This window comes from Pogoniulus pusillus, chromosome 39 (assembly GCF_015220805.1).
Source record: "Pogoniulus pusillus isolate bPogPus1 chromosome 39, bPogPus1.pri, whole genome shotgun sequence".
NCBI classification, from domain to species: domain Eukaryota; kingdom Metazoa; phylum Chordata; class Aves; order Piciformes; family Lybiidae; genus Pogoniulus; species Pogoniulus pusillus.
In genome coordinates, this window is record NC_087302.1 from 8596491 (window position 1) to 8615917 (window position 19427).

The window sequence follows — 19427 nt, forward strand, 5'->3', positions numbered from 1 at the left end:
TTCAGAGCCTCCACTGGACTGTCTCCTGCAGTTCCCTGTCTTTCTTGCACTGGAAAGCCCAGAGCTGGACCCAGAACTCCAGATGTGGCCTGGCTAGGGAAGAGAGAAGGGGGAGGAGAACCTCCCCTGACCTGCTGCCCACACTCCTCTTCATGCTCCCCAGGACATCACTGGCCTTTTTGGCTACAAGGACACACTGCTGACCCACCCCATGGCACGCCCTCTCCAGAGAGCTCCTCTAGACCCTCTGGGCACCACACACACTTGACAAGCACCTTCCCATCCACAGATCCACAAGCCCCTTGCAGCAGCTCACCATCACAGCCAGCCATGTGCAGACAGACAGGAGCCCACCTCAGCACGGACAGCGGCCCAGCTCAGTGCCCACCCATCAGCGGGCACACAGGCAGCACACCCTGTGCCCACCGTTGCACCCACCTGCTCTGCAGCATCCCCACAGGCTCCTCCTGGCAATACCACAGCCTCTGCAAACATTCTGCTTTCCAAGCTCAGATCCTGAAGAGCAGCCTCCAGGCTGAATCCCAGATGGGTTTCTCTGCATATTAAAAGCACAGCCGGTGCCCGTGCCAGGGCGTTCCAGGCGGCATTGAGGCTGCTCCTATTTATAGGGCTTTGATCAGGAGCTCCTCACCTCGAGCTTCTGATTCCCTTTATGCTGTTGTGAGGCCACAGCGCAGTGTGACTCGCTGCAGACAGGCTGCTGCCCCACTGCCTCTGCCAGCTGTGCTGCTCAGACACAGCCGAGCCAGTCACAGGCAGCAGCCTGAGCACTGCAGGATTGCAACTGCCTCAGGAAACATCCCTCAGCTCCTGCCCCACTCTGGGCACAAAGCAATGCCAAAGGCAGAAGGGACCCCAGTGGTGTGCCAGCCCCTCCATGGGGTTTTGAGGTGGCTTCGAGCTCATAGAATCATAGACTGGTTTGGGTTAGAAAGGACCTGAAAGATCATCCAATGCCAACCTCCTGCCACGGGCAGGGACACCTCCCACCAGCCCAGGTTGCTCACAGCCTCATCCAGCCTGGCCTTGATCACCTCCAGGGAGGGGGCATCCACAGCCTCCCTGGGCAACCTGTGCCAGGGTCTCCTCACCCTCGCTCTCAAGAATTTCTTCCTCCACGCTCACTCTCCCCTCTCCCAGCTCAAAGCCATTGTCCCTGTCCTGGCACTCCCAGCCCTTGACACAGGTCCCTCCCCAGCTCTACTGGAGCCCCTTCAAGTACTGGAAGGCTGCTCTAAGGTCTCTCTTCTCTTCTCCAGGCTGAGCAGACCCAACTCTCCCAGCCTATCCCCACAGGGGAGGGTCTCCATCCCTCTGAGCATCTTCATGGCCTCCTCTGAACCCTCTCCAAGTCCATGTGCAGTGCTCCAGGAGGGGTTTCAGCAGAACAGAGGGGCAGAATCCTCTCCTTTGACCATGCATCTTTTGCTGCAGCCCAGAACATGGTTTGCTTTTTGGTAATAACACCAACCCATAGCAATACCAACCCCATGCCAGCAGCACCCAGGGGTCCTCACCACCCCAGACACTGCTAGCACTGATGCTCGGCCACCCGCAGGTCCCTGCAGGCTCCTCGGCGGCTGCGAGGCTGCTAATCCCCCTAAGCACAGCACTGCTCCTGTCAGCAGAACGCTGCCTGCTCCAGACAAATCCTCCCAAAGAGTTCTGCTGAGCAGGGACTTTCTGCCTGCCCAAAGCCTGCAGACACGTTCCAGGCCCTGCCTTCAGGGATAATGCCACCGGTGCTGGGCAAGGCACACGCCCCTGCCAGCTTTATTTGCCGTTAAAACCTGGCAGCAGTTGTAGAAGCCTTTTCTTCTGGAATGAACCCAGCCCCGTGGCACAGCTCTGCAGGCAGGGGGTTAGACCAGCCCAGAGGATCTGAGCTCTCCTGCTAAGCACAGAGTGGGACTCAAGGTGCTTCCCAAATGCAGCCAGCAGCCTGCCCTGAAGAGCAGAGAGAGCTTGGGGTTGCTGCTCCCAATCCTTGCTTGGACCCTTCCTGGCTGTGACATTGTCCTTGCAATCAGCAGAACAGCCCCAAAATTCACATCACCATGGGACCGTCCCCCAGATCCTGCCATCCACCCCTGCTCCTGCACTGCAGCCACAGCCAGCTCAGGCCAAGCAGCCCACCAAAAGACATCCACCTCTCCATTCCCATCCTCCAGACGATCCAAAGCCCAGGAGAAACCTACTCACCGTCCTCCCTGGACTTCTGGATGAAGGCCTCCACCCCACTTTCGCCATAGCTGCCCTCGGAGGCCAAGGTGGAGACATAATTCCACTTGAGGGCTTTGACAATGTCCACCATGGCTTGGGCCTGGTAGGTGTCGGATGGGACCACGCGGGAGAAGAAGTCGTAGCGGCTGTTGTCACTCAGGTCTGGCGCGGTGGAGGCGTAGCTGATCTGGGGGATCTGGAGACAGACAAAGCGTCAGGAGAGAGCTGCATACCACTGCCATGCCCTCGGCTTGCCTGTGCCCCCCAGGTCCTGCCTTGGGGAGGTGAAAATCAAGGCATCCCATGGGTGAGGTCTGTCAGCAGATGGGCATGAGATGCTCCACAGCACCCAGGAGCCAAGCGTGGGATGCACCCAGAAGGGGGGAGGCAAAGAGAAAACTTCTCAGAGCATCGCTGAGATCTCCCCTTGGCTTCCTGCCCCGGGGAGGACAGACCTGACCCCATCCCAGCAAGTGCTGCCCACCCCAGCTGTAAATAAGGTCTCTGCATTAATCAGAGCTGCTGCACTCCCCAAGGATGATTTAGCAGCCAAGGACACTGCAACACTCGACACTTACACAGCACTTTACACCTCCAAACACCACCACAGAGGTTAATTTATCTTAAAGATGGAAAAGGATTATTAAATTATCAGGCCCAGGCTCTCCCCAGCAGCCTGCAGCTCCCTACCAAAGATGCACTGAATCCCCACAGAGCCTCATCCATCATCGCCAGCCCACACCCAGCAGGACCAGTCCTGGATGCAGCCTGGCACATGGCAGGGGCTGGAGCTCAGCCACGGAACAGCCTCATTGTGGCTGCAGAGGTGGTGACAGCCCTGCCTGGAGCCAGCAGAGCCCAAGGGAGGTCTGGCCACCAGCTGCCCTCTCACCTTCCTTCAGATGCCTGGACAAAGCAAAGAGAGGAAGAATCCCAGCACGGTGAGGGTCAGAGGGACCTCTGGAGGTCGTCCAGTCCAATTCCCTGCTACCCACAGCAGCTTGCTCAGGATCACAGTGGCCAGAGGGGGTTGAAATCTCTCCAGAGCAGGCTCCACAACCTCTCTGGACCCGAAATTGTGTCAGGGGAGGTTTGGGTTGGATATGAGTTAAAAATTCTTCTCTGCAAGAGTGGTCAGGGGTTGGAACAGGCTGCCCAGGGAGGTGCTGGTGTCACCATCCCTGGAGGTGTTCACAAAACGTGGCCATGGCACCTGGGACAGGGTTTAGTGCCACGGTGGTGCTGGGTCAGTGATGGAACCAGATGAGCTCCAGATCTGCTGCAACCAAACCGATTCTCTGATTCTGTTCTGTGGTCTTGCCTGGAGCTCAGCTGGGTACCAGCACCTGCAGGGTGGGGACACTTACTGGAGCCACCCCAAGACCCTCCCAGGACTCCCATCCCCTCCAACCCACCCCTCCTCCTCCGCTCCCCCTGCCAGGCTGCACCTCACAGACTTCCCTTTGTTTCTCTGTTATTTTCCCCTTCCCCACTCCCAGCTCCCTCTCTCTCCATTAAATGCGATCCTGGTGTTATAAACCCACGACTCCACCTGCATGCTAAAAGGCTCCCAGAGAGGAGCAGCCACCCTTCTGCTACCTGAGAGCAGGAGATGAAAAGAGGAGAGATGGAGACAGAGTGGGAGAGGGAAGGGAAGGAATCTTTATCAAGGCACAAATAGGATTACTCTCTGTGACAATCTGCTTTGTGCTCCTTTCCAAGGGGCTGTGATCTGCTCCTTGGGTAGCTGTGACCAGGAGCTGCTACAGGAGGCTCCATTAAAATTCTGCTCAGCAGGCAAGGTGCTGCCTGGCAATCACTCATCCTGGGGGGAGCAGGAGGGGCTGCTCCTTGCTGCTCTCCTTCTCTCTTCCCTGCCTTGCCTGGCCGGAGGATGGACATGGGGGCTTGGGCTGGAGGCACTGCATGCAGCATGCCCAGGTGATGAGAGCAAGCAGGCACAGGAGCGAACAGTGCCCATCAAAGGAGGGACTGGGGGCAAGAATGAAGCCCTGCCCTTCCTAGGATCATAGAGCTGATCTGGTCAGAAGAGACTTTTAAGTCCCTGCTCTGCCAGGGCAGCACCAAGCCATAGCTCTCAGCCTCACATCTCCACGGCTTTGAAGGCCCTCAGGGATGGGGACTCCACCACTGCCCTGGGCAGCCTGGGCCAGGCCTTACCAGCCCTCCAGGGGCAGAAATTGTTCCTCATGGCCAACCTGAGCCTGCCTTGGTGTAGGTCGAGGCTGTTTCCTCTCACCCTGCCACTTGTTCCTTGGCAGAAGAGCCCAATCCCACCTGACTCCAACCTCCTTGCAGAGAGTTGTAGAGAGTGATGAGGTCTCCTCTCAGCCTCCTCTTCTCCAGGCCCACCAACCCCAGTTCCCTCAGCTCCTGTGCTCCAGACCTTTCAACAGCTTCATTGCTCCTCTCTGTACCTGCTCCAGCGCCTTGGAGTGAGGACCCAAGGAAGCTTTCCAGAGGATCCCTTCCCAGTGACATTGCTCTCTGCACAGGGATTTACTTTAAGCAGATCTCTGCCTCTGCAGATGGAGACTTCCCTGTGCACCACACACCCCCCAAGCTCCAGCCAAGCTCAGGTGGCCAGGACACATCTGGTTTTGAGTCCCAGACTGCCCACCCTGATCAGATCCCTCCTGGAAGACACCTGTTGGTCTGCAGGCTGCAAACTGGAAGCTGCATTTTAACAAACAAATGGAGAGAGCTTTTCTGTCTCACTCCTCTGCTCTGAATGGAAGTGAAAATAAAACAGCAGCTCCCAAATGACCATTTCAGAGACTTGTGCTGCCTCTTTCCCTCTCTGCCTCTTGGATCCCCTGGTCTACAATAGCCAAACTCCTGGCACCACTTCTGTGCTCGGATCAAAGACAAAAGTCCTTTCAGGTGCATCAAAGTGAAATGTGGGCAGGGAATTCAAGCTTCTTAGAAAGAAGAATGTGGTGAGGAGGGGGAGCTGGAAGTGTGTCACAGATGCATGTTTGGGCAGTGGTAATACCTTGACTGGCTTTTCTCCAGCTTGGCCTAAGTACCACAGTGGTGGGGGGGAATCAGTGGGACCAGCTCTCCTGCACCCAAGGCTCCTTTGCTCCACTATGAGCATCAGCATCACCCAGAAGCACTCGAACCTGCAGAAGTGTCCCTCAGGGTAAAAGAGCACAGGGCAGATGGGTTTGGGGCTGCCATGCTGCTCCCCAGAGCCCTCTGGGTCAGTGCAGTGGTGGAGAGTAAAGCCAGGGGAAGAGAAGGCCGAGGGGATGTGATCATTGCTGATCAGTACTTAGAGGGTGAGTGTCGGGGGAATGGAGGCAGGCTGCTTTCAGTGCTGCCCAGCGACAGGACAAGTGGTGACAGGCACAAACTGGGACATAGGAAGTTCCACTCCAACATGAGGAAGAACTTCTTTAAGGGTGATGGAACACTGTAACAGGCTGCCCACAGAGGTGGTGGAGTCTTGGTGTAGTCTCCATCTCTGGAGCCACTCAGAACCACTCTGGACAGCACCCTGGGCAGCCTGCCCTGGCTCACCCTGCTTTAGCAGAGGCATGGACTGGATGATCTCCAGAGGTCCAACCATGCTGGGATTCTGTGACTCAGAGCAATTGCCTGAACCTCAACCTGGTACCAAACAGCCAGGAGGGGAGGAGCTGAAAACCAGAGAGGCCATTGCACAGCCAGAGCCACACACACTGGACAGGGGCATCCCCACACCAGAAGCAGGGGTGGGAGCAGCTAATTCCCTCACCAGAACGATTAAGTTCATGAATATCTTGTGCAAGGCCCTGGAATTGATTTAATTAGCATTTCCATCATTGAGCCATTTGCAGGGCAGCTTTTAATTAGGGAGAGCATAAAGCCCTTCAGAGGATGAGCAGAGATGGTTAGAACACAGCAAGCTGCAGCCCCCATCCCACTGCCTCTTCCCCAGGGCTGCAAGGGCCCAGCACCAAGGCAGGATCTATCCCTCAGCATCTCCTCACAGAGCCAGAAGGATCCAGCACCTCAGAGCCCTGATGCTGCTGACCAGGTCCTCTGTGCCTCAGTTTCCCTCAGCAGAACAAAAGCTGCTGGGAAGCCACAGTGGTCTCCTGGGGTCAAGGAGGTTCTTCTCTCCCTCCACTCTGCCCTAGCCAGGGTACATCTGGAGTTCTGGGTCCAGTCCTGGACCCTCTGGTTCAGGAGAGGCAGGGAACTGCTGGATAGAGTCCAGGGAAGGCTCTGAAGATGCTCTGTGAAGAGCAAAGGCTGAGAGCCCTGGGGCTGCTCAGCTGCTCCAAGGTGACACAGGACAGCCAGGGCGCAGCGGAGTCCCTGACCCGCCCAGCCCTCTGCCTCGTCCTGTGAAAGGCAGCCTGCGAGTCAGGCAGCTCTGCCGCTGGGCAGCCCGGGGCGGGGCAGCAGGCAGCTGCCATTGGTTTGAATGAAGCCCGGGAAAGAGGAGGCAGGGAAGTGGCAGCGTTGGGTGATGAATCAGAGCGTCCCGCGGCCGCTTTCCACCTTCCCGTCCTGGTGAAGGTTATCTCCCCACTAAGCAGGGAAGTGTGGTGCTGAGTGAGCCTCCCCTCGCACTGCCCCCAGGGCCTTGGGGCATGCCCAGTTCTCAGCACCACGGACCCGATCCAGCAACCCAGCCCCAGACAGCAAAACCTCACATGTCTGCAGGTGCTGAGCACCCCCAGCCCCACGTCAGGCGAATCACTCCTGTTGTAGCACACCCCTGGGCCCAGGGGAGCTGCTACCAGGACAGAAGCAGGCAGCTCAAAGCGTCCAGCATGTGCTGAGCCCATCCTCTCCCCAGGGCTGAGCCTCATCATGTCCCAGCTCTTTCCAGACAGGGTTGAAAAAAAGCTCCTGATGCAGCATTTCAGGATCAGATTTGCAGGAGGTGGATCTGGTTCCTTTCACACCATCACTGCTGTGGGGGTTCAGGAGAAAGTGGGTAGAGCTGGGGCTGGAAAGCCAGAGGAAATGGGTGGGAAGGAGCTAGAGCCTGCCAGAAAGCTCTTGCAGAGATGCCAGAGAGATGTTATCGTGGGGAGCTGAGACCAGGGAGCTGGAGGAAGGCTTTCCTGTGGGTTGAGCTATGAGGGGTGGTGAAACCAGGTCGGACAGAGGGTGCTGCCTCTGCAAGTTGTTGCACTGATGTACAGCTTTAATTAGGTGCTGGCACCTCACGAAGGACACCTTAGTTATTTATGTGGCACAGGAGTGACAAAGCCTCTGGCAGGGAGGGGCAGGGCTGGGGATGGAGAGCACAGGAGGGGAGCATGGGATAGGGTGAGAGGCCACGGAGGGGGACAGCATCATCCTGGGCAGGAACAGCTGCTCCAAGCTCCTGGGGCAAACTTAGGGGGTTGTTGTGACCTCCTCACAGGGAGGTGGGATGCTGGAGCAGTGCAAGGGGAGTCCTCGTGGCCTGGCAAAGGGAGAGGATGGCCCCTGCCTGCAGTCTGATGGGCACAGGTGTGTGGGTGCACACCTAGGCTCCGGGGCAGACAGAGGCTTTCTCCTCACCGTGTTGGACCTTCTGACCGATTTTGTGCCTGTGCTGCCGGCTGGATGTGCTGCAACCCTCTTAGAGAACCACTTCAGCCGTTTGAAACACCAAAGTACTCGGAGGGCACCTGAAATACCTCCGTGTTTCCCCCCAGCCGGCTGGCACGGAGCCACAGCTTGGCCAAATGTCACTCCCAAGGGAATGGGCAAAGGCAACGAGCTGCGGAGCGGTGCCCAGGAAGGCTTTGCTGAACCCCGGAGCGGAGCCGGCGGCGCGTAAAGGGCGGCGGCGGCGCAGAGCGGAGGTGTCTGATTGCCATCCGAGGTCGGCCCTGCCTCGGACCCGCGGCCCCAATAGCGAAGAGCAGCAGCAGCCCCTGGCACAGCGCGGGAAGGAGCTCCTCAGGCGCCTCTTGCTGTGCACGGCAAGGTGGAGTGAGGCTCCACATTCCATGAGACCCCTCCTCCCCCACCCCCCCAGGGACTCGCCACTCTCTCTGAAGGGCTGAGCTTGTCCTGCAGCATCCTCTCGCCAGGATTTTCAGGTCTCCATCCTCAACCCAGTCATGAACCAAGGTCAGCTCTGGGCTTCAGCCGTGCCCTCAGGAAGCCACCAGCAGCACCAGCTTCCCGATGCAAAGCTGGAGCAAGGCTGCACCTGGGTTTGGTGACATCCTCCCTGCACAAGTCACAGCTGCTTTGCCCAAGAACCAAAACTGGAGGAGAAGGGAGAGAAACAAAAACCCCCATCCCGGAAAGGCTGTAGGTACCCCCACTGCTCCAACTGTCACGCTCCTTCCCCGCTGCCTGCCTCCCTCCTCCTCACCCAGGCAAGCATTCAATCCTTTTTGTCTCTGCAAATAGCTTTTAAAGTTCCTCCTGCTCCTTCTAATTTCTGTTGTTTTAATTATTGAGCAGCCTGCTCACCGTCGCCTGCAACATTAACACATTCTCTTAGAACGGGACCCAGAAAAATCAAACTCCATCAGCCAGCAGGGTTTGCTCTCTTCACTAACAGCTTCCATCCCTCCCAGGAGGGCACCCAGGGATCTTGGCACGTTGGGCAAGCAGAGGAAAAGGAGGGGAGGGGGAGCGAGGAGGAGGAAAACAGCACCAGCCCGGCAGAACTGAGAGGGCTAGGGGTGCTGGGATGGGAGGCAGAGCTGGGACTTCACTGCAGGGTGTGTTTGTTTTATCCCTGCCATTTGCTCCTCTCCAAACACTCTGTAGCCCTGGGACGTCGCTGCGGACAAAGGCACAGGAAGGGGGAAAGTGGTAAGAAACTCCTCGGCTTTCCTGTGGCATGGAAAGCTGAGAGAGAGCCACACCTTGTCCCCCCCCAGCCCTGAGCACCCCGCGGGCACACCGGCACAGGACAAGCGCTCCCAGCCCGACTGGGATGGAGCAGAGAGTGATCAGAGCCATCTCTGCATTCTGTCGCTGATAGCTGCCTCCACTCCAGCAGAGAACACAGCACCCCCAGGGCTCCCTGGTTACAGCGTGGCCTTAAATTTTGGGAGTATAATCCACACCCCCTGGCCCAACCACGCCTCACAGCTGGTGCCAGGGGGGCATGCATCGAAGAGCTCCCAACTGTCAGCTGCTTGCAGGCAAGCAAGTGGAGAATGTTAGTGCATGCATGACAGCCACGGTCTTGTATGGTGGTAAAGGGTATCACACACCCAGGGTGCCCCCAGATTGACTCTCCTGGGTGGCACCATTCCCACAGACCCTGGGTGAGCCACAGTCCCACAGTCAAGCCCCTTCAATTAACAGGCATGGAGGCAGGGTGAGGGCTGCACTCCAGAAACCGTCAGGGAGCAGCCAGGGAGGGTGGACCCTCCCCGTTCTCAGAGGTCTCCAAGATCCACTAGGACCAAGCTGCGAGCGACCCAGTCTGAACTCCGAGATGCCTGCATGGGACACGGCTGTTGGGCTGAGCCCCCAAGGTCCCTCCCAGCCATTATCCCATCCCACGCCCATCCTCAGCCCACCTCCCTCACGGCGAACTCTCTCCCGCAGCCCTGCTGACACCAGGAGCATCAACATCCCCCCCTCACTGCGGAGCTGGGGGAGAAAGAAGAGAAGAGATGAAAATCCTACTGCTAAACGTGTCAGCAGCGGAGTGGGAAGGAGGAAAGGATCTCCAGGGACCCGGGGGAGGCAGGAGAAGGGTTTTTAAGACACTGGCTCCTGCCTGCCCCCGGAGTGGAGGAAGAGGCACGCACGGAGAAACTGGCACAAAACGCCCGCGGGGGCTTCACCCGGGGGTTATTTTTACCCTTCCCGAGCCCTACCTTGAAGAGCCTGAGGATGTTTGCCACCATGATGGAGACGGAGCTGGCCGAGGCGCCGATGACGCCGACGACGCGCTCGGGGCGGGTGATGATGGGGGGCCCCCCGCTGACGCAGCGCACCTCGGTGCTGTCCTTCTCGATCAGAGCCTGCACGAAGGTCAGCGACTGCTCCAGCGCGTGCGTGTCCCGCGAGCACGTGTCCAGGATGCGGGCACCCAGGGTGATGTTGGGCAGCAGGTCGGGGTCGTTGTTGATGCGGTCCAGGGCGAAGAGCATGGCCTCCAGCCGGTGGATGCCCTTCTCCTTCTTCAGCTCGCCGCAGGCCTTGCCCTCCGCCCCCCGAGCGTGCACGGGGAAGAGCCCCCCGAGGGTGATGTCCCCGTCGATGCGGATGGAGTTCATGTGCGGGTAGCCCTGGCCCTTGGGCTTGGCGGCGCCCCCGGGCGCCCACCCCCAGCTGCAGGCACTCAGGAGGAGGCAGAAGGAGAACCGCTCCATGCAGAAGCGCCCCCCGCTCATCGCCGAACCGTGCCGGGGCAGAGCCGGCAGCCGAATCCCGGCGGCGCTGCTCAGGGAGCGAGGCTGGGCGGCATGGCTCCGGCGAGATCCCGTCAGCGGCTCCCACCGCTGGTGCCAGCCCCTGGGGAGCTGCGTGTGGCCAGGCTGCAGCAGGGCACCGGGGTCTGCATGGCTACGCCAGGGAGAAGAGGTAACTGTGGAGACACCAGCCCAAGCGAAGTGTCAGATGCTTCCTCTGGAGCCCCTGAGAGGACAGGAGGGAAGGAGAGAGAGAGGAGGTTAAGAAGCATGAAAAGGACATCAGCTACTCCGAGCCTTGAGCAGGGAGCCCGATGGGGACTGGCGCTGGGGGTTCTGCACAAAACAGATTTGGGGTTCACCTGATATCTGACATCAGAAGCTCTGGCTCAGCCATGCCACATCCAGCAGAGGGGCCAGTGTAGGACCCCCGTGGTCGCTCTGCCCCAGAGAGCAGAACCAGGTCAGTGGCTGACTCAAAGGCTGGAGGGAAGCCCTGGCACCCTGGGCTGAAGGTTTCCCTAAGCCTGTTCCCAGGTCTGCCAGGCACATGCCCTCGTCAGGGATCAGAGCTGTCCCCCATCCCCTGCTGCACCAAGCTCAAGCAAGGAGCTGGGGCTGCTTCCCAAGGGCCTTCAATCGCCTGTCACCAGTCTCCATGTCCCGAGTGCTGCAAACCGAGGGGGCTGGGAGCTGATCTGTGTCTGAAGCGGGAGCTGACACGACCAGGCGTTGCCCAAGCCCAGAGTGCCGTGGATCTGCATCACCACCCTGAGCAGTGCTGCTCTGCTGCACTTCCTCCGGGCCACTGACTCCTGGCCCAGCAGCTGCTTTCTCTCAAGCATCTGCTATTGACAGCTTCCAGCAGCAAATATCGACAGCACCCAGGGCTTGTCTGAGTCATGGGGGCGGGGGGGGATGTTGGCCTTCTGTGGCTTTCTGTCTGTCAGCAACCTGGGGGGCCTCTCAAATGAAAAGCAACAGGTCTGTGCCAGGAGCATCAGGCTGCAGAATCCATCAGCCCCCCCAGCCATGTGCCCATGGGGAAGGAAGGAGGGAAACTGGGAGCACAACTGGTGGTGAAAGCACTGGGAGTGGTGCCTGGGTGATGCCCAGGCTGTGCCCACAGACACATGCTGCATCCTGACCTTCATCCCAAGACCTCCCCATCAGCAGCCCCAGCACCAAACACAGCCCTGGGGGAGAGTTTTGGCATCACCAGCTGCCCTGCCCTGAGGAGCAGCAACGGAAGAGCACGGCATGTCCTGCAGCATGGCATGAGGAGGACAAAGCACCCTTGGGTCCTGATTAACCATCAGACAGCACAGGGTGAGACTTGCTCCTCTCACCAAGTTAGAAGCACCCACTTGATCTTGCTAACTGCCCTGCTGCCCAGCACACCAGTGCCCACTCTGTACCTCAGAAGTGCCATCTCCCCCAGAACCAACACTGGAGCTGGCAGAGAGGGATCAGCCCATCCCAGTCCCTCCATCTCAGCCCCACATCCTTGTGGGAGCCTTCTGACCCACACCTAGAGGGGAGCCCAGGGCATTCTTAGCTCTCACCACCCTCTCACAAACCCCTGTGCCCTCATTTCTTTCTCTTTCACCACAGAGCCGCTCGGGTGGGAACTGGGTGCTGCCATCGTTTTGGCTGTGAGGTCACTGCAGGACAGCCCTTTGTCCCCCTCCCCATGCCTTGGAGCTGCCCTGCAGCTCAGCTCCCTGCCTCAGTTTCCCCTCTGGGATAAAGTTCTCCCCTGCAGCCCATTGCTGATGGATGCTGCAAGGGCAGTGCATGATTAATGCAAGGCACCAAAAAGCAGAGCAGAGTCAGGCAGGCAAATGCATTCCCCAGGCAGGGCAAACTGCAGCAACCAGACCAAAGAAACAGCTTCAATTAATTTCACTCCAGCCCAGAGCCCAGCATCCAAGTCTGCACCTGCTGGGCCAGATCCTGAGCCTGCCCCGAGGGCTGGTGCCTGCCGGAGCCAGCCATGCTGAGTCGCTTTACACCACGGAGGAGATCCCCAGCTCCGCAGCCGCCCCAGCCAGGATGGCCCTCGCCTCAACTCAGCTCCATAAATTATGCACGTCCCTGCCCGTCGGAGCCACTTGAAGGGCGATCTCCAAAGCCTTTCTGACAGGCAGAGCTTTTAAACAACCAGAATTACCCAGCGCCGAGCTCTTTGCTTCCAAAGGCAGGAGCTTGGGAGCGCTGCGGCATGACACCCACCCCCCTCACCCTGACCCGCTGCCGGGAGGGCCCCCAGGAACACAGCCCTGCTCGGATGGGATCAAGGGCAGCAGTCAAGGACAGGGATCAAATCCCCTGCATGGTCCTGTCTCCCTTGCAAGAACCATCCCAGCCGCTGCGGGAGGAGAGCAGGGGAAAGCAGCTCCTGCTCCAGCCTGGAAGCAGGTCAGGCTCTGCCTAGAGCCAGGAGGCAGGTGATGAGGAGCCCCAGAGATGCTCAAACACTGCAGAACCCCCCACGCAGCCCCACGCCCGCCGAAATCAGGTCACTTCTCACACCCTCACCCCTGGAGCTACCACATTTGCTCCCAGCAGAGAAGGCGCCATGGGGTCAGCACACAGAGCCGCTCCACAGCAGCTCCCGCAGAGCTGGCAGTGCCCCCGGAGCCCACAGCCTCTCCCTTTCTTCACTGAAGCCTTTTCCTCTGTTCTCTCCCCTTTGTGCCTGCTTTGATCACACAATCTGAACCAGCTGAAGGTAAAAATATCACGGCAGGCGAGAAGAAAGCGCAAATAGCAGGGAGGGGAGCAGGGAGCTGGTTTGAATCCCTTGCTGAATCATCGGGGACAGGCAGTCCGAGTTACCCTCTGCTGCCAAGGGCCCAAGTGATCCCCAGGAAGGAGTAGGGGATGAGCATCCCCTTCCCTCCGTCCCCCTCCACCTGCCTCAAGCACCCCCAGGGCCATATGCAAGCTGCTGCTTCCCACACAGCCCAAATCATGTCCCCAGCCCTGCCGGGGGTACTGCCAGGAGGGGTGGGCAGCATGCAGGGCTGCACCAGCAGGCAGGAGCCCAGGCCCTCAGCTTAAGGGGAAGGAGGCAAACCCGTCCTTCCTGCAAGGTGTAGGACCAGCCTCTGCAGCCCCAGGGAGCCCAGATCCTGCACCTCCCCAGAGCAGCCTTTCCACCATGAGGCTGGTTCTGCACATCTGGAGGGAGATGCCTGCCTACAGCATGTGCTTGTGGAGCTGGGAACAGCTTTACCCTCATACTGCAGGCATTGAGTCACCTTCTTGCCCCATTGCCACAGCCTGGGAGGAAATCAGCAAGCCAGGAACAGGTACCTACCCCCGAGGGTGGTGATAAATGGGTGGCATCTTGCCCAGTATGGCAGTTATCACAGCACCTGTGGAAGGAGCAATGCTGCTTCCTTCCATTCCCCACAGGCAGGGCTTTGATGAGGATCAAACCTTTCCACCACGTTCATCCCAGCTATGCCACAGCTGGATCCAACATCTGGAAAGCAATGCAAGGACTACCAAACCAAGTCGATCTCCAGACCCTGGACACAGGTTATTGCCCAGCCAGAGCCAGACCGATCTAAGGAATGTCAGAAGCTGCAGAAGTGCACAGTGAGGCTGCTGCTGCCCAGGGGCAGGAGGAACCTGCGGGGTCATGGGCAGCAGTCAGCTCCCAGGCTGTGCTCCCGCCCTGACGCTCCCCAGCACCCCGGGCTGGTGCTGCACTGTGGCATCCTGTCGCCCTCTAGCGGTGGCAGTGCCACTGAGTCATCGGCCAGCACCATCCCCATCCTCTGGACTCCATCCTCACCATCCAGGAAGGTCTCTGGGCAGGAGACATCCAGCGCCAGTTGAAAATTCCCATCCAAAAGGCAAAGCCTTCTCCTGTCCCAGAGGAGACCCCATGTCTGGAGAAGAGACCACCCCAAGCTTCACCTCTGCAGCATCTTCTCACAGCTCTTTCTCCATGCATTCCTGCAAGGGCTGCACCAGTGCCCATGGGGCTGCAGTGAGACACAATCTGGACTCACCACATTCCACAGAGCCCAGAGATGCTGGTGGGCACCGGGACACATCCCCAGCTGCACTGCTGGACACATGCTCCATCCCACCATGGGGGTCTGCACCCCAGGGCTTTGGAGCCAAGGAAAGCAGTTGTGCTCACTCCTAGAGGCTGGTACATCTCCAGGAGAGACAGCAGGACTCCCTGCACTCGTCACCTGGGGCTTGTCCAAACCATTTCCCTTCCCCAGCCTAGCACTGCCAAAGCCCCAGGAATAGTCCAGAGGGAGCCCTGAGTTGTATGAACCTACCCCAACAACTGAGGCCAGAGGACCCTTGGCCCATCTCAGCTGCACAGCACAGCGATGCTCTTTGCTGGACAACCCCCCAGAGCCTGTCCCTTGCTGAAGGGATTCTGCAGCTGTGAAAAAGCTCCTTCAGGAAGGGGAGATAAATCAATCAGGAACAATGGCCCATTTCTCTCCCTCACTCCACTCCCTGCAGGATTCACAGTCAAAACCAAGTCCTTTGGCTGCCCTTAGCTCCTTGGAGCTCAAGCCACTACTGGCAGGCACATTCCCATCTCATATGCCACCACCCAGGCACTGGCTAAGTGCTGTTCACTGCACCATCACCAGCACTGGCAGCAGGTGAAGCCGAGAGGTGAGGTCTCTGGATCTCAGACAGGGCAGCCTGAGCATCCCACCCCTCTCCCAGCTGATCCACTCTCATGCCTGCAGGTCCTTCAGCTGTGCAGGACCTGTTTGCTCCCAGTTCAGAGCCAAGGCACTTTCTGGTTTTGCACTGAGCCTATCCCATTGCATCAGGGCTTGTTTAAACCAGGCAAAGGCTGAGCTGATGGAGCCACCATCCCTGAGGGCATCCAAGAAACATGGCACCTGGGGACATGGTTTAGTGGCCATGGTGGTGCTAGGCTGATGGTTGAACCCCATGATCTTAGAGGGCTTTTTCAACCAAAGCAATCCTATGATTCTGTAAGACCTTCCCAGTCCAGCCCCAGCACTGGGAGGGCTCTGCCAGCTCCTGCCACCAGCTCAGCAGCAGCTTTCTGCACACTCAGGCCATTTCTTTCTCCACCTGCTCTTCCCTCGGCGTGTGGGGCCAAGCGGTCAGCACAACGTCCCAGTCAGTGCTCAAGCTCCCTCCCCTGCTCGCCAGCGGTCATCAGGGAGCTTCGCTTTGCTCCTGAAGTACAGCGGAGTTCAGCCGGGGAGGGGGGGACGCCAGGTTAAGTTCTCTCTCCACAGCCGAAACCTTAAGTATTCAGGTCAAGTACCCGAGCGCTCGCTCGGAGGAAGCGCAGGGCCACGGCTCAGCGGGCAGCAGACCCCGGATTCTACCATCGAAACCCACTCCGAGATGCAGCTCCCCCCCCGGCAGTCCCTCTTATGGACGCACGAGGCCATATCACAGCGTTTGCATAAGCTGAAGCCCATCCCCACGGTGCCAGCTCGACCTCTCTGCAGCCACCCAGCTCGGAGCCCCATGGGGGCAAAGCCGAGTGCCACCACCCTCCTCGCTGTCCCAGAGCAGCCCCCGAAGGATGCTAAACCCAAGGAAAAAATGCTCCCACCAGGCATGGACCAGAGCCAGGGAATATTTATCATGCTATAGATAGACGCACACATCCTGAACTGCAGGCAGGCTCCCTCCTTCCCCCTCCCCTCCCCGCTGCCAGGCAGGCCAGGGCTAATTCCTCACTTTGAAGGACCGGAAGGTGCGGGGAGGGGAAGGGAGCAAGGATGCGGCCGCGGAGCGAGCGGAGCTGGCTGGCAGCAGCTCACCTTGCGGGAGGCAGCGCCGGGATTCTGCTGGCAGACGCGCTCAGAGCTCCAGCCGGGAGAGGCCGGAGGCAGGGAAGGAGCCGACGCTCAGCCCCGCTCCTGCCGTGTGCAGCACAATCCAACAATTAATTTTTGATCACCTTCTGCAAACTGGGACGGCGCCGGCTCGGAGCAGGAGCGCAGCCTGAGTGCCGGTGCCCAGCGGTGCCTGCGGCACTGCCCGGTGCTTCTGCTCCCATCACATCTGCGCCCTGAGACTGGGATCCAGCAGTGTGAGCCCCTGTCCGTGCCCAGCACGGGAAAGCCCCAGTCGGGGCTGAGAACCCCCATCCTGAGCCAGGCTTTGCGCGGGGCCATCCACAGCACAGGGGCTTAGGCAATTGGGCCCCTACCCCCGAAGGAAACTCCTCCACTGGATGCAAAGCCCGAGAGGACGAGACGGTGCCCGCAGCGGGCGCAGGAGCCGGGGCGGGCAGCAGGAGCAGGTTTGCGTGTGTTATAATTAAGACCTGCCACATCTTCCAGCCTTTCTGGGAAGAGCTGGGAGGGGGTGGCTGAGCTGACAAATCCATCCCCCTCCTGCCTGGTGCCAAAGTTGAAACGTGATGCTCTTTTTTGGGGAGCCAGTAGGCTCCTCTGCCAGGCGATGTCAGTCCCCCGGGACGCGGGGCTGGGCCATGGCTGTGGCTGCATCCAAGCTTCAGGTCCTGCTGTAAAATCGCCCTGAATCTCGCCCCTCAGCTGCCTCCACACCCTAGGCTGCAGGTCAGCACCACCAGCCCTGTATCTGCTGCTATCCCCAAAACGGCCTTGCCTGTGCCCCGCCAGCCCAGGGCAGCCAGAGCCCCGTGCTGCACACAGGAACCCAGCACCCTCACAAAGATGAAACATCTTCGCCACGGCCCCAGCACTGCATCCCTTCAGCTCGGCCAGGCTCCCTGCACATCCCATCGGACCCCAGCCCTCGGCACGGAGCGGCAGGTCGGGGGCGGGGGGCGCTTTTCCCAGCTCTCCCCACAACTGCAGCCGTGCCCAGCACATCCTCCTCGCCCATGCATAAAGCCGATCTTACAGCGAGAGAAAGAAAGGAAGGAGGGGAGCTTGCTCTGCTGGCGCCTCTCTTGGCATTCCCCCCAGCTCCTCACTGCATTCAACAGATCTGCTCAGCCTCTTCCCTCCCGGGAGAGTGGCCGCTGCTGCCGAGTTCCTCCAGTCACCCCAGCCCTGCTTCACGCCGTCCTTCTCCCCATCAAGCCCCAAGCCATGGGTCGCCCAGCAGCAAACGGTGCCAGTGACTCACGCCACAGCTCCTCCGTCGCAGCCGCCGCTGAAGACAGCGGGCATCCCCCCACCAAACCTGAAGCAGCCCACGGGAAAATAACCTGGCTGGCAGAGCATGGGCAGCTCGTCACAGCAGCAGGAGGAGGATCGGAAGGAGGAGGAGGAAGGACGGATGAAGTGGGGCTGCTCCCCGGCAGCTGGTGGGAGACTTCTCCGTTTTTTCCCCACGGCTGCCAACTTCCCCGGCAGCTCCCGAAGGCTCCCGGATCCGCTCTCCCGAACTCCCCCGAGAGAAGAACAAACCGGAATCGGCCTGCCCCAGACCAGGAACACCCCCGCAGCTCCGGGCGAGGTTCCTACCCCTCAAAACCCGTCCGAGCTCTAAGGGGCAGCCCATTTCTAGCTCCCAGCTCCCTGTGCCCCTGCCCTGCGGCGGGCTGTGCGGGCACTGCCCGCTTCAGGTTGGCGAGCCCACGGCACCCCCCTCAGCCCCTGCCTGCCGCCTTCTGCCCCCAAATGCCTTCCCAGCCCCCTCCCGCAAGACAAGGCCCCCCCTCCAGCTCCCCTCCCCTAGCCCACACCAGGGTGATGGGCACCTCTGGGGACAAAGGTGTCAAGCCTGGGGGCTGGGGCAGGAGGTGTCACGTCGTGCCACCCTCTCCGTGTCCGCTCCCCACGGGAGGGTTCCGCAGATCCACAACTGTGAATAATGCAATGAGTGGGAAAAGGCGGCGGGGGGAGCTGCCGCGGGGGGGACGACACAGGCTGAGGCTCGGGATCGGGGAGGGGTCCATGCTGCAGCCTCCCCTGTCGCAGCCCCCCTAATAAAAAGGAGGAAAGGTGGAAAATTGGCTGGAGCTGGGGAGGGGCAGCGGAGAACAGTGGGGCTGCAGCGAGGAGGAAGAGGAAGGGGCTCCCCGGCCCCTCGGGGAAGGATTTTCGTCGCAGGGGGTCCCGGGGATGCTCCGCACCCTTTCCGCGCTTTTCCGCACTTACCCGCGGGCAGCGCGAAGTTGGCGGCGGCGGTCCTCGTCTCCAGCCGGTGCTCGGTGCCACGATCCGTCTCCGGTCCCGGGGGGGCTCGGGCACCCCGGGGGGGCCCTGCGGCATCTGGTGGGGGCTGCCCACCAGCCCCCCCAGCCCCGGCCCCGGCCCGGGGAGCCGAGCGAGCCGCAGCCGGGCGGGACCTGCCGCGCTCCGCAACCGCGACGAGAAGGAGGAGGAGGAGGAGGAGGAGGAGGAGGAGGAGGAGGAGAAGAAGGAGGAGGAAGAGGAGGAGGAGGGCTGGGACTGGGGAAGTTTTGCATGAAGAGGCGCTGGGAAGCCCGCCGCAGGCTTTTCCAGCCTTTTAAAGCACCAGAGCATCGCGGCGGGGAACCCCCGCGCCCTCCCCACCCCGGCTCTCGTCTGCGGGAGCACGGCCGCGGGCCCGTAAGACACACACCCCCAATCCCCGCTCCCCAGGCCGAGCGACACCGGGCACGAAGGGCTGCAAAAGCCCCAGTGGGTGGGAGGAGGGATGGGCATGGTCCCTCTCATGCCTCCCCCCCCAGCACCTCTCCCCTCCTGGTTGTGTTTTGCTCCTACTTGCCCTTCTGTCCCTGCCACCACCGCGGCCATGAGCACAGCAGCAGGACTGATACCAGTCCAGGCCTCCAGCCCCCTCGGTGCTAAAGAGCTTCCCACAGCTCTCATCCCCCACTTTCGCCATCTGCAGAAGCAGAGGCTCCCCACGGCTCCCACGGGTGCC

The 19427-nt window shown here is 60.0% G+C and overlaps 1 protein-coding gene across 2 annotated transcripts in view; it reads right to left on the minus strand.

Moving 5' to 3' along the window:
* The window catches only part of GRM4 (glutamate metabotropic receptor 4), a 44656-nt gene extending 25745 nt beyond the window's left edge, over positions 1-18911 (minus strand). Inside the window, exons 1-3 of one of the 2 annotated variants that reach the window (XM_064173860.1) lie at positions 18674-18911; positions 10056-10818; positions 2224-2440 (exon numbers count right to left, since the gene is read on the minus strand). In XM_064173860.1, coding sequence (XP_064029930.1) covers positions 2224-2440; positions 10056-10574 — 736 coding nt within the window. In that variant the 5' untranslated portion in view covers positions 10575-10818; positions 18674-18911. Of the gene's footprint in view, positions 1-2223; positions 2441-10055; positions 10819-16396; positions 16716-18673 lie in introns of those variants that run through there. The other variant, XM_064173862.1, reaches the window with a different exon arrangement.
* Between the last annotated feature and the right edge of the window lie 516 nt (positions 18912-19427).